At 35.6% G+C, this 16,010-nt stretch overlaps 1 protein-coding gene across 1 annotated transcript in view; it reads left to right on the top strand.

Moving 5' to 3' along the window:
* Window positions 1-16,010, top strand: part of KHDRBS2 (KH RNA binding domain containing, signal transduction associated 2) — a gene marked incomplete at its 5' end in the record, with an annotated part of 503,373 nt that overhangs the window by 284,781 nt on the left and 202,582 nt on the right. The window contains one exon of the mRNA XM_017869369.1: window positions 14,558-14,685. Coding sequence (XP_017724858.1) covers window positions 14,558-14,685 — 128 coding nt within the window. The remainder of the gene's footprint in view (window positions 1-14,557; window positions 14,686-16,010) is intronic.

Consider the following 16,010-nt stretch of genomic DNA (forward strand, 5'->3'; position numbering starts at 1 on the left):
TATATATATATATATTTAAATATACCACAGTTACATTCTAAATATGGATAAAATAAAGGTGGAGATCTCTGGAAAGCTTGGGTGGAGTCCCAAAACTCCAGTTGTGTTGCAAATAATTTAAAGTAATAGCAAGGGTAATTTTTTGAGAGTAGAATTCTCTGTCTTTATATGTACAACTTTGCCTGTGTAAAATTCAATAACTTAAAACGATACAGGTCTGTAGACCAACAACATTTTACAAATATATTTTAGCTTTTCAGAGCAAGGCCATATGAAAATCTCTCAAACTGAATTCTAAACCTCAGATGGCTGATTTGCAGGCATCTGGAGAATTAAGTTTAGAATTAAGTGCTTCAGAAACCTATGTAAATCAAATCTCTTGGAAAATGTTTTTGACCATTACAAAATAACAATTGGAGTATGTATATTTAATCTATAAATTATCTGTATGGTGAGAAAGGGAAGAGATCACAGATCTGCTCTGTACTTACTGATGCTTTGGAAGCAATATCCACGACAGTGCAAAAGACAGCCAATTAATGGCTTTTGTGGTTTGCTAAATGCCTAAGTAAAATTGAAGTGTTTAATAACCACAAAAGCCCTTTGCTGCCGTTAAAGTCCTAAGACTTCAATCTCCATTCAGAGTCTATATCAACATTGAAGCTGAGCTGACAAACCAAAGCATAAAACTCTTTTTATAACATTCTCTTTCTCCTTGAGAGGGTTTGTTTATAATATTTTTAAATCTGGTTTTTAAAAATATTCTTTTCTGTTTCCCTCATTGACTTGGTAGCAAAGTAATGCATAAAATGAGATGGTGTGGAAAGCAAATTGTTATTTGAGTAGGAGTTTTATGAATAAATTATTATATAAATAGACCATCAGCCACATTTCCAAGTGTACATAGGACCCTAATCATTTGATTTTGATTCTACTGTAGGACAATAAAAATTCAGTAGCCTGCCTTCCTCTTGCTATCACAGAAAGCTCCTTCATGAGAAGATCTTATGGAGACACCTTGAGAAATGCTTAGTTGAGTCATTATGACCACCTTCCTATTTTCCGCATACAGAAATGAGAGCAGATATGACTTGTTCACAGGGACAAAACTAGTTAGTAGCAAAACTTGAATTCTGCGCTCATTCCAACTTCCATTGCCTTTTGTCTGGATTGTTATAAGAGTCTTCTGTAGTAATTTGGTTTCTGTAGAACTGTTCCACACATCCCTACAACTCCAGTTCCTTATCCACATTCCTAAGAATGATCCTTCCAAAGGCCATCGTGGTGATATGCCTTCTTGTGAGGATTCATTACCTTAAGAAGACAAGACTCTAATATTCCAGCCTGGCTTCCATCTATATACCCTTCTACTGTCCACTCCTGACATAATGCTTAGGAAAACTGGGTTATTATTTTGGATTGGATTATTATTATTGTGACTATTGTCACAACTATCTTCTAACTCTATTACTTTTCTGTCATGGCTTCGTGACTTCCCACATGGACATCTACCTGGATTGCTCTTTTTCATCTCTTAATTGACAAGTTCACAACTCTATTTTTGATCACTGGATGTCTTCATGTAAAAGTATTTATTTCCTTTTTATGATTAACAGACTATGTATTTTGTCTTTTTTTTTTTTTTTTCTAAGCAAGATTATTAATGATTTTCCCATTTACTCAGAAGACAGGCTATCTACAGAAGAGAGAAATCACATCACACTGAAAGATTCCCAATTTAAAAAGTCTCTTTGTTTAGAAATGCTATTTGCTTCCCTATTTAAAATTTGAGAGAGAGAATAGGGAAGCCCACATTCAGTAACTTTTCCATCTCAGTGATGGCACTACAATTGAATCAGTTACACAAACCAAAAATGTAGAAGACAGCTTTAAGTTCATTTTTTTTTCACTATTTCCCATGTCTAATCCATCAGCAATAATCTAATTGCCCTTTCTCTCCACCACTTATAATGGTACTGGTAAAGATGACTGCAGTACCTAATGCACATACTGCTTACAATGGTGTCTTAACCCCTCTCTCGTTTCCAGTCTAGTCCTACTTTAATCCATTTACCTCATGGCAGCCAGAATACTCTCTTTCAGATAAAAACTGGTTATTTCACTATCCATCTTAAATATTCCTTAGGCCTTCTGTTATACCTACAATAAAGCCAAGAAGCACCACCGTGATACAGAACCTACCTATTGTCTGACCTAATATCATTTACAACCTTGCTCACTAAACCTTTGATATATATGCACTGGCATTCTCCCTGTTCCTTAAAGATGCTCAGCTCCTTCCTGACCTTCACATTCCATTTACCTGGAAGACTAGTGAACCACATCCTCACATGACAGACTCCTTTGCATTTGGGTCTCAGTTCATATATTCTCTCTTCGAGTAGGGCACTGCTGACTTCCCGTCTAAACCAGCTTCCCCAGTCCCTCAATCCTGTTGCTCTGTTTCTTTTTTTCACAGTATTACTCTCTGAACTAAGATTATTTATTCCTTTGTGTTTTTTTAGTCTTTCCCCACATTAGAACGTAAGCTCAATGAGGGCTTTTTTACTATATTCTTACCACCTAGAACATATATATATATATAAATAAACCCGAATATTTGTTTTATTTACTATATATAATATTCATATATTTAATAATAATAAATATATTTATTCACTGAGGAAAGCAATAAAGAAATCCCAAATTCTCCCTTCCTGCCCTTTGGAATGCATGCCTGGTGATGTTGCACAAGTTCAACAGAAACCCAGTTTTCTCCTTTCAGTGCTGAGCAGTATGAGCTTGTTCCAGTACTCCGCATCTTAGAACTATATAAAAATCCCACCTCAGGCAAAGGACAGGAGCATCGTGGGTAGTATCCAGATATTCCTTGAAACTGAATTTCTTTTAGCTGATCTCCACTTCTTGAGATCCCATCATTTCTCTAATTGGATGAAAAAGAATCAAAGTGTAACATTAATCATAGAGCTCAAAAATGGCCTTATACAACTAAATGGTTACCTTCTCACAATCAGAGTTTGAAGAATGAATTTTAAAAATGAATAAGGAAAGAGGTTGGGGAAAAATGATGACTTGCATTCTGACTCTTGATACCATGGTCTTCTCCCATGTCCGTGATGAAGGCACTTGATAGACACAAGCAGCTTAGCAGTGTGGCTTAATGATCTTAAAATACCTCATATTGAGAGTGATTCCAAGAGAGCAGGCATTGTGGTTGCTCTTTGAAATGTGGGGTTGGAGAGGGAAGAGATCCAAGAACTGAAAGGAGCCTTAGAAAACAACAATCATTCCCATGATTGCTAAGAATATCTCATGACTTCTTTGCAGTAAATCCTTTCTGTAACATACAGAATAGGATTGATTCTGACCACTTGCTGTGCATGTATATTTTGCAGAGGACAGAAAATGGGCTGTGTGATTCAGCTAACTATAGTGCTCTTGCAGAGACCTACACAGACGGGCTGTGGAATTAGCAGAGCTTGGGGGAAGCCTGAGAGCAGAGAGATGACATGTCACCCTTCAGAGGAGAACCTAGTTGTACCAGTTGCTCTGTCATGGGCCCACTAGAGCAAAGAACCCAGGTCTTCCCTATTTAGATTTGCTCCTGCTAGAAAGGCTTGGACAAAAGACCCATTCGGAATTATGGGTGAATTCACCTCAAAGACAGGCAAATACAGTTTGCGACCGTTGAAAGGACTCAGGTAATTAAGGAAAGAAGCCTGGCTGAACAATTCAAGAGATGTTTCCAATTGAGGCAGAACCAATGGAAGCAAGGAAAGCAATAAATGACATATACCTGCATCTTCTCAGTATAAATCTGTGTTCTTTACATTTTGTAATTCTAATTTATGTTGTTTTTGGGGAACTTTGACATCAAATTTTGACACATCTTTTTGATGTATTTTTTTTCCAAATACTTTTTCACTGTATTGTACTGTATTACATTTTACAAGTTCATTTCTTCAGTTACTGACAATGGAAATAAATTTTTTCATCATTTTCCCCTTTATAAGTATTCTCAGTTAGAATGCTTCACTTAACATTCTTAACCCTTGCCTGCTCTCTCTCACTCTTGCTTGGCTTTGCTTATTTTCTGTGTTAGATTCACTTTTCCCATCTGGCAATTGTTGTTGCTTTATGCTGGTTAGAAAACGTGGCACAATAATTGTTTTTAAGGACTATCTTATTCTAATATGATTAAATATTCAGAAAGAATAGTAGGAATAGTATTCAGGGTGTTTGTTTGTTTTTCAAGATTGAATTAGAGGGGAGCTAGAAACTGCAAGCCAAATAAAAGGATAACTTTTTGTAAAGAGGCAGGCATGGCAATATTGTATACTCTTTACAAAGAGCTTCAAGAAAGTTACTGTGACAGAATAGCTTGACAAAACTACAGCTAGAAGGAATCATCACAGCATTTTCATTTGGGGAAATATATAGGAGAACTTCTAAGAGGGATTTTATCGTGAGGAAATATAGCAAATGTCTTTCTTTCTAAACCAAAATGTAGAATTCAACATCTTAAAATAAAACAAAAGCAGCAGCCACTAAATAATTGGCATAATATTGTAAATAAATATTTTAAACCAACAAAAAGGATCAAAGTTGAATTGAGCATGCGCTGATTCAGAGAGTATTAAAGAAGGCTTCGATCCGTGCCTACTGTTTTATTGAAATGTTTCTTTAATTGTTGTTTACCATTACATTACATAAACAAGTGTAGGGAGCTAGTCATCTACATGCGCTTTAACTCCCCTGGATCAGACCTTTCCTCCACTCTCTCCCCAGAACCTACATTAGTGCCTGCTACTTACCTGCTCCTCAGAAATGCATTGACTACATAAAAGGATGATTTATTTAGCAAAACTCCTTCAGGAACTTAAAAACATCTAACAGGTTAAATGCATCCCTGTCTTGAATATATAAATTTTCCATGTCCAAAGGAAGGCCTGGAATTCCTAGGTTATTGGTAAAATATCACCCACAGGACCTATATCCTATCAACCTTTTTTATGCATAGCATGTGTACACTTTAGTTTCTTGGTTAAGATTTGGTCCCATAAGATCATACTGAGAACCATCAATTCTGTCTTAACCAAGAGTTCATTTTATATACTTTTAAATAAAGGTGGATAACTTGCTGAAGTATTAAATCAATGCCTATTTTGACTTTAAATGAAATAAAGCTCCTATATCATGTGTACAATAATTTGCCAAAAAAATTTATTGAAAAAAGTAGCCGTTTTGACTTTACCTAGAGAAATGAAACTTGTTACTTTTATAATTACAAGTCAAATCTGTCACTTAATATTATCTAAACATTTGTCTGCTATCCTGAATTTACCCTGAACAGTGATTCATTTTCTAGGGTAGGATGGATAAAAGCATAACGCCAAATACATAAGTTTTTTGTTGCTCATTCACAAGGTCTGGGGTCTTAAAACCTTGTGTGGTCAAAGTTTAATAAAGTCAAATAAAGTAAGATAGAAAATAAGCCTTTCCAATCTTCCTGCAAAATGTCTAAATAGTATCTGTATTGATATTATCTTATGCTTTGATTATTTTTGAGTAATGGGCAATATGACTTTAGTAATGGGAAAATAAGATAAAACATTGTTTAGGTACAGAAATTTACAATCACTCACTGTTTAAGATACAAAGCCCACAATATTTTGACCTTGTGATATCCAATCTTCTTTGATGAATACGTTTTATAAAGTCTTTATATAAAACTTATGCAGAGTCATACACAAGCAGATGCTTAATAAATCTTAATTGACTGCTCTCTGACTACATTTTGATAATGAGGTTTTTCTGGTTCTGAGTCGGGGCTGATTAAAACTCATGCTGTGGTTGCTAAGAGATGTTATCTAATAGCATGTTCTATTTTGCTAAATAATATCCACCACAGCACTAGCTTGCTACCCATTCCAACTTAATTGGAATAGCTTACTGTTTTCTGAAAGAGCTTGCTACCCATTCCAACTTAGTTGCAGGTCTGATATTGGGCAGAACCCAATACTTTCCACGCCTTCTTTACTACTGCGGTAAAAGTGCCCTAATCTGTTTGTAGGAGCTGAGAAAATTCCAGTTCTCTTTGTCATGGCCCAGAAAGGCTAAAGACTACATATCATTTCCATACATATCATTTCTGATGATTTCTGAAAGTCTTGGCATTACCAGAGTTGAGTGTACATTCACATGTTACCAGTGGCTATAATCAGAGTTTTAAATGTGCAGCACCAGTGTCCATTGTATCCTCAGAAGAAGGAATTTGGCAGGGAAATGGTCCCTCACTGCACCACCAGGTAGCCTGTCTACACCTGTCATTACCTGGCATCCATATGCAAGTGAAATAATCTTCCCAATTTGTATTTGGGCAAAATGCCATTGTAACAGATGGACATGAGTGTATGTAACTGGGAAATTATGCATATATATTACATATGCAGACTATGAGCATAGGTCCTTTCTAGGAACATCCAAACATCTGTCTGGTCTGAGCTTTTGTGTATACTGTTTACACCATATGGCGTCACGGTGGGAGGGCCTTGTCAGAGAGGCAAAAAGGAGCACTCATGAATTTCATGGAAATTATTTGATGGGGGAATTGGCCTTACCTTGGACAAAAGGAATATGGAAAATTATTGTGAATATCTTTGCTATTATTTCAAATAACAAAGTTTTAAAATTTATTTTGATAGCAAAACAGATTATTTGGACACTATAGGAAAGTAAATTTAAAATTCGGATCAATTATAAAAAATATCTATGAGGCCAGGCACAGTGGCTCATGCCTATAATCCCAGCATTTAGGGAGGCTGAGGCGGGCGGATCACTTGAGCTCAGGAGTTCGAGACCAGCCTGACCAACATGGCAAAACCCTGTCTGTACCAAAATTACAAAAAAAAATTAGCTGGACATGATGTCCTCCACCTGTGGCCCCAGCTACTCAGGAGACCAGGGTGGGAGAATCTCTTGAGCCTGGGAGGTGGAGTTTGTAGTGAACTGAGATCATGCTACTGTATTCCAGCCTGGGCAACAGAGAGAGACCCCATCTCAAATACATACATATATATATATGTGTGTGTGTGTATATATATATATGTATATATGTATGTATATGTATATGTATGATATGCATGTGCTATTTAAGCCCCAGTAGATATTTTAAAGGTTTACTCAAACTTTAGTCTTTTCTGTCTGAAATCAAAGCCATAGATTAAACTAATCATCATTTTTAAAGCTACTTTATAATTCATCTTGCAAGAGGAATCTTTTTAGAGTGTATATATTTCATTTACTGCAGGTATATGCCAAAACAGTAAAGCATTCTTTACTATTTGAAGTGTGGAATCCCAGTAATTTGTAGTTCTATCTAACATACCATTAAGGTTTATCCCTAGATATAACTTACATTTTTTTGACAAGTGGAGCATTATCTTCATAATATGGGTAGGCCTAGGGATTATTTAAGTTTTGTAATATTCTAGTTTTCCAGAAAAATGAAATACATATGTTAATTTTTCTTTTATTATGTATTGATTTTTAATGACTGGAAATTAATTTTCCTCTTTGTTCATTCTGAATTGCCATAACTTTACCTTCCTTTGTCTCTTTTGTCTTTATTCACATACTTAGGTAAATATTTGTCTATCTCTAACTCTTTATCTCTCCAGGTGTTTTAATACTAAAGTAATAAAACAATACTAAAATAATATTATGTAACTATAAATTACCTCATTACCATTTGTGAACTCATATTTTTACTTTTTAGTGATTATCTATGTTAGCAAGTTGAGCATAAAATTTATAAATGCTATAAAACTATAACCACTCATTCATATGTATCGTATGACTTCCAAATCTTGGAACTCAATACTACTCAAGTGAATTAATATGTAGTATATTTCTGATGTTGCTTCCAAGGTAAACTTGGAATAATTTGTTTACTCATATCTTGAAAGTTTTATATAACAGAAGCATCAGCAACACATGCAACAAATAAACATCAACAGGATATTCTAGTTTCAGCTAGACTCATGTACTAATGAATGAAGATTAATTCAAAGTTAGACCTGATGCTTAAGAAAGGACTGGAAAAAAGCACTATAATATAAAACTTTCAGGGTTTAGAAAATTATATATGTTATAAAAATAATGCACAAGAACTCATTTTGGACAGAGGTACCAAGAACATACATTAGGGAAAAGGCAGTCTCCTTAATAAATGTTGCTGGGAAAACTGGATAACCGTATTTGGAAGATTGAATCTGGACTCCCATCTCTAACCGTATACAAAAATAAAATCAAAATAGATAGAAGACTTAAATATAAGACCTCAAACTATGAAACTACTAAAAGAAAACATTGAGGAAACTGTCTATGACATTGGTTTGGGGAAAGATTTCATGAGTAATACTTCAAAAAACACAGGCAACTAAAACAAAAATGGATAAATGAGATCACAGTAAGCTAAAAGGCTTCTGCACAACAAATGAAACAAACAATCAACAAAGTGAAGAGACAATACACAGAATGGAAGAAATATTTGCAAATTACACATCTGACGAGGGATTAATTACCAGAATATATAAGGAGCTCAAACAGCTCAATAGGAAAAAACAAATAATCTGAATTTAAAATGGTCAAAAGATCTGAATAGACATTTCTCAAAAGAAGACATACAAATTCCAACAGATATGTGAAAAAAATGCTCAACATTATTAATCATCAGAGAAATGCAAATCAAAACTACAATGAGATATCAACTCACCCCAGTCAAAATGGCTTTTCTCCAAAAGACAAGCAATAGCAAATGCTGGCAAGGAATTGGAGAAAGGGGAACCCTGATACACTGTTTGGTAGGAATGTAAATTTGTACAAACACTATAGAGAACAGTATGGAGGTTCCTCAAAACACTAAAAATAGAACTACCATATGACCTAGCAGTTCCACTGTTATGTATATATATCCAAAAGAAAAACAAAAGCAAACCGGTATATCAAAGAGATTTCTGTAGGCCCATGTTTATCGCAGCACTCTTCTCAATAGCTAATGTTTGGAATCAGCCTAAGCATCCATCAATGGATGAATGAAAAAAGAAAACATGGTTGGTATACAGGATGGAATATTATTCTGGCATAAAAAGAATAAAATCCTGTCATTTGCAACAACGTAGATGGAACAAGTCATCAGGTTAAGCAAAATAAGCCTGGCACAGAAACACAAATTTTACATGTCCTCACTCATATGTGAGAACTAACAATTAAAACAATTGAACTCACTGAGATAGAGTAGAACGATGGTTACCAGAGACCAGGAAGAATAGTGGGAAGGAGAGGGGAAAGTTGGGATGGTTAATGGGTGCAAAAATATAGTTAGATAGAAAGAATAAGATCTAGTATTGGGGTAGCACAACGAAGTGAATATAGTCAACAATAATTTATTGTATAATTTAAAATCACTAAAAGAGTGGAATTTGAATGTTCCCAATACAAAGAAATGACAAGTACTTGAGGTGATAGATACCCCAATTATCCTGATGTGATTTTTACAAATCATATACCTATATCAAAACATCACATTTACTCCATAAATAATATTTATATATATATATACTATATATATAATATATATATATATATATACATATGATGATACCCATAATATTGAAAATAAAAATTTTAATAGCTGAAAAAGTAAGGCACAGAAATGTTCAGTCTAGACAATATTTAAGAGTTCAACTATCCCTAGATTTGGACATTTTAAAAAATGTTTTTTGGCCAAGCGCGGTGTCTCACACCTGTATTCCCAGCACTTTGGGAGGCCGAGGCTGGTGGATCATTAGGTCAGGAGTTCAAGACCAGCCTGACCAAGATGGTGGAACCCCATCTCTACTAAAAATACAAAAATTAGCCGGGCATGGTGGTAGGTGCCTGTAATCCCAGCTACTCAGGAGGCTGAAGCAGGATAATCGCTTGAACCCGGGCGGCAGAGGTTGCAGTGAGCCGAGATCACACCACTGCACTCCAGCCTGGGCGATACAGTGAGACTCCATCTCAAAAAATAAATAAATAAAAGTTTTCTTCCATATTTTTTTTTTTGAAACATTTAAGTGCCTCATTGCTATAAATAATGTGGTACATATGTTTTGATTGTCTAATCAGGAAAATCAGAATTTATTAAAAATCTGGGTGAGTTAGCATTTAATGATATAAATATTGCAACTGATAAATCAACTATTTTCTGTGATATAAATTTGCATTAAAATTATGATTAGAAAATTTCTGTCTCTAAACATAATTTTACCGTTTTCTTACACAGTCTTCATCCTTCAGTTATCACAAGTATGTGTAGTTGACACTCAAATGTACTCCCTTAACCCAGATCTGAATTTCTAAGATAAGCCTGAAGGTCTCTCTGACATTTTAAACAGAAGGTTATTCGAACCAAATACAAATTCTCCACCTTCAAATTTTTTTTCATTTCCCTTTTTCTCTGGCTAACGTCTCATTATGCTTCTAGCCATTTCTGCACCTGGAAACTTCATTTGTTTCTACCTTTCCCATTCATACCATGTATTTTCTTCTACTAGAGCACTCTTAAACGACCTGTGGTTGCCCATATTATCTCTCTCATACTCTACCACACACATGAACGCACTAATCTTTTCATTATTGCCACAATTTGTGTCAACCAATTTGTTCCAATCTCTGGCTCAAGATATGGTTTGTGTTTGCCCATCTTCATGAGTCTTTGTTATTTTCTTATTAAGTAAAGTATTGAAAAAATTGGACAACATACAATTTATTTTCTTAAAAATACTCATTACTACCCTCTTTGGTCATCAGTAATCAGTTTCATGTTTAACCATTCTCTAGCCACTTTAAAGTAAAAGAGAAATAAGCAGTTCAATTTAATCATACATAGTATAAAGTATGTTGAATGGGATAGGCTTGACTATCATTATCATAAATGGATTTACCAAAGCTCTCAGCCTTGTGATCTTAGGAACCTGATTTTATCAGCAGTCCGTATATTAGTTTGGGTCCTCCAAGAAGCAGATGTAATAATGGGATTAAACATGTAAGAGTTATATTAGGAAAATTTTCTTGTGACCAAAAAAGAGGGAACCAAGGAAGGCTGAAGAGCCCTACAATGTCTGACCTCGAGGAAAGAGGGGTGGAATCCTTATGGATTGCCCTGGTGCAATGAAGTTATAAGGTAAGTTCAGCAGTGCTATTAAGGAATCCTGGGAGGCATAGTTAGAGCAATCCTGTGGGGCCAGGAATGGATCTGTGTTAGCATTTAACTACATTTGGTCATCAGCTGGGAGAAGCTTTTGGGTAGCATAGCCTTGGAAGCAATAGGATTTTAGAGCACAGCAACTGGAGTCTTTGGTCAATTACATCTGTAGTTGCTGGTCTGTATTCTCTTGGCCACCACAACTCTGACAGGTGGTTTATTTCTCAAAGCATAGCCCTCTAGCTAAGCTCATAAGAAATTCAATTACATTATATTAGTTGCTTTACTTACACTAAGAATTAACCTGCAGTGTCAAATATTCATATTAATAATAATAATAATAAATCCCCTCCATGTTAGATTTCTGTCTAGGAGCTGAACTCCAATGCAGTTGAATTGGTGAGCATGGACTCTGAGCAAAGATTTAAATGGGCAATTCAAACTGTAGTGACACCAGGATATGACATTTGGATATATTCGCCTCCAACTAAGGCTACAGCTGCTCCAAGAAACATTCAGATCACACATGGACCCGAGAACTCCCCCTCTAGGCAGGGCTGGAGAGAGGCTGCTGAAGTACGCGCCTGAAGTATATCTCTCATGTACCGTGCTGACTGGTCCCCTCTGTATTTGTTAGCTTTTGCACAAAACAAACCACCACGATACTTACTGGCATAAAGCAGCGATTTATTATTGATTTCTCCAGATTCTGGGGTTGGCCAGGTGATTTTTCTGACTGCACCAGCTTGACTGGAACAGGATGGCTTAGGATATCTGGAGATTCAATCCTCACTGTCATGTTTGGATACTCAGACAGGATGGCAGGGAGAGCAGGGATGACTGGAGCCTTTCTCCGTGTTACCTCTCATCCTCCAGAAAGCTAGTCTAGGCTTCTTCACCAGGTGGCATAGGGGTTTCCAGTAAGAAGAAAAGGAAAGCTCCAATACACAAGCACTTTTCTAATCTCTGCTTTTGTCATGATGTTTTAGCTAAGGCAAATCACATGGCAAATCCCAGAGTCAGTGTGGTGGAAACTATCTAAGGATATGGGTGCAGGAAATCCTGAACAAATTGGCTTAGTCTGTGACACCATCTGATTAGTATGTTGCTCTTCCTCTCTCTCTTCCCCAGCCTCCTTAACTTCATCCTTTTCCTCCTGTTCCTCATTCTTCTTCTTCATATTCTTTATTATTATAAAATGAATAAGAGCACATCTACATTCTTATATTTTCTGATTCTGGCATAAAAAATATTTATGCTCTAAGGTACACTTCTATCTATGTTGAATTCAATTGCAATTTGTTAAAATGTTTATTCTAACCCTCAGTCTTTCCAACAGTGACAATCCATATCTTTCTACAATTCATAAGCACCCCAAGTATCTATGTGTTTTCCTCAGAGAAGAAGCTACAAATATCCCCTTTGAGACTGGTAAACATTATGTTGGGAAATTATGGGATTAATGTTTCATTTTGATAGTACCTGGTCAGTTCACTATATTTCCTGATTCTAATAAAATAATAGACATGTTTCTTCTTAAGTTTAGTTGTTTGAATGAGAAAATTAGGAGGTAGAAACTGAATAATATACAGCTTGTTAGAAACTATAATTTTCTACTCTATGGCTCTTCTGTCAGCTAACTGTGTTGAGGGTATTATCACTATAATCAGGTGCTGAAGAATATAAACATGAAAGCAACATGCTAAAAATTAAGTGAAATGCTTTGGGGTTTTTTGCTTGTAATCTAGGTGGTTTCTAGAGCATGAGGTAAAGCTGTGCCAAAGAAATCCTTGGAGGCTGAATGCTTCCCTGCCATTTTCTAGACAGAGGTGTGTGAGTGACCCTATGCAGTTTTCATGAGTACCACACATATGCAGAGCTACACTGACATCGTTTGGTGCAGATGATAATCTTAATTTTTATTCTCACAGATAGGCCTCAGACATCATTGCTGTTAGCCAAACCTCTACGAATATAGTGTTAACTCCTGGACCTCTCTCCTAGAAGAGCCACTAGATTGATTTCACTTAAACTATGTTTCCAGAAAAATAATTGATCAGATTGGCCATTTGGCACAAATAACCAGTTACTCAATTTTGTACTATTCAACCAGGGGTGTGTGAGCGTGTGTGTGTGTGTGTGTGTGTATGTGTGTGTTGATTAGTAAAAAGAGAAACAGGTGACACTGGCACTTGTTTTTTGAAGGTAGCATTTACCTTTAATGATTCAGCTCCACTCTTGTGTCCTCTTGAATTGGCTGGTATATTTCCGCCCTGATAAAGGAAAAAGTCCCTTTGACTTTGACTGAATCTCTGGTTGTTATTGTGAAATTTGCCTTTTTCTCTGGCTCACACTTTCCCTTAGGCCAATACTGGAACTCGTACAAAATTTGTAGTGTTTAAATATTTCACACTGCGGTCAGATGCAGTGGCTCATGCCTGTAATCCTAGCACTTTGGGAGGCCGAGGTGGGTGGGTGACTTGAAGCCAGGAGTTCAAGACCAGCCTGGTCAACATGGTGAAACCCTGTCTTTACGAAAAATACAAAAATTAGCGAGGCATGGTGGTGTGCACCTGTAATTCCAGCTACTCCGGAGGCTGAGACAGGAGAATTGCTTTAACCCAGGTGGCGGAGACTGCAGTGAGCCGAGATCATGCCACTGTACTCTAGCGTGGGTGACAGAGACTGTGTCTCAAAAAAGTAAAATAAATAAAAAATGAAAATAAATAAATAAATAAATATTTCACATCAAGCTATTTAGTTGGATTCTGCAGCTGCTTGTTGTCTGAAGTAGAGACATACTATCCTACTTTATGGTTGTAATACATGCTCAGTATCTACTCTGGACCCTTGGGATTGCTGTTTTTTGTTTATGCATCAGAAGCTATTTGAATATCACATAGTCATTCATATTCTATACACATTCATTCAAATGAAGTTATTTTTTAGTAATTGTCATGTTAACAATCATAACTTTAGTGCATTCCAAGTTTTTGTTTTATGTTGCTGTCTTCCCTTTTCCAGCTGACACATCTCAGCAAATCTAATGTGATGTCCTGCTGAGTATTTTCTTAATAAAATAAACAATTCCAATTTGTCTATATAAAAATAGGAATTTAAAGTATATACACTTTTAATATCATTTTATATTTTGCATATAAGGTTCCGGGAAACAAATGAAAAAAATTATTTCCTATTGTGTTTTGTTTTGTTTCTTTTTTTTTTTTTTTCCAACTCTGAGAACGGCATGTCCCATTTTTAACTCCTCGCATCATGTTTTTTTTCCAGGACTACAATGATGAAATTCGTCAGGAACAACTACGTGAATTATCTTACTTAAATGGCTCAGAGGACTCTGGTCGTGGCCGAGGTATTAGAGGCAGAGGGATCAGAATAGCTCCCACAGCTCCTTCAAGGTACATTCATTCTTACTTTAAATAAATTAAGGATGATGGCAGGCCTTTTCTGTCCTGCTTTATGTCATGATTATCACTAGCAGTAAACAGCAACATCAGCCACAATCACTACCACCACAGCAAAAACAATAACGATGAAAGCTCATCAGGTACAGAAGAGCTTTACACATATTAACTCACCAAATCCTCCATACTAGGAGATAACTAGCATCTATAGGTGAGAAATTGAAGTAGAGAAAGGTGTATGAAATTAACCTAGGGTCACGTAGACAGTCTGACTCCAGAATTCAGTTTATACTCTTAACAACTACCCCGAGAAAATAAGGCAGCAAATCGGAGATTTTCTACTTTCCTGTTCTATCCTCAGGATAAAAACACACAGATGATACAACTATTCACCTCTTCAAACCAAGAAACCCTTGTATGAAGAGAAAACTATAAACTTTTTCTGTGTTTTAAATAGTCTTTCAATTGATATAGTCTTGCTAGATAAGGAAGTAGATAGATAGAAATGCAGAGAGAGATACAGATAACATACATGCCATCAGCCCAGAAGGCCAGAACATTTCTTGCATGGCTGATGGTAAGGATATTCAAAGTTCAGAGGGTATTTATAGCTCCTCTTGGTGATCAGAGAGGATTTTATTTGATTTTGCTTATTTGCAGAGAAATTGGTATCTTTTTGTATTAGAATTTGTTTTGCAGGATTCTGAATTGTTCAAGATTTTAATAGAAGGCATTGGTTTGAAAAGAGTTAAACATATAGCCTTCACAGAACAACTATGTGATTTAATCATTCTCTTCACCTTGTTATAATTGGCCCTTAAATCTCTAAAGGACAGAGATCTAAAATATTATTTAATATATTACATAAAAATTATCTTAAGATATGCTAAGATATTTTTCAGATTCAGTTTATTTACTTAAATTATACCTCAAATACTTTCAACCACCACTATCAACATAGCCACTGTTTGTAACACTTAAATCAAAAATATCTCAAAATGTTTCTCACTGGTCAGAAACAAAAGTAAAGAAGGATAAATTACCAAATAAAATATCAAGGAATACTATTTACTAGAGGTAAAATGCGGTAATTCTAGAAATTCTGTTTCACTAAAAGCAAAACTTCTGAATGTGTTCTAGAGCTTATTTATATTTTAACTTTAAAAAATCAAAAATAAGCTGTCTAATGCCATTCAGGATCATTTGTTTATGCTAAGAATTAATGTGACATAATACAATACTGTACTTTTTTATGGGATGAGTGTTTTATAAAACCGTGTACATTTCTAAACTCATCTTGATGAGGTAAAAAGATACTT

Source organism: Rhinopithecus bieti, unplaced genomic scaffold (genome assembly GCF_001698545.2).
Source record: "Rhinopithecus bieti isolate Rb0 unplaced genomic scaffold, ASM169854v2 scaffold_4749, whole genome shotgun sequence".
Lineage (NCBI taxonomy): Eukaryota > Metazoa > Chordata > Mammalia > Primates > Cercopithecidae > Rhinopithecus > Rhinopithecus bieti.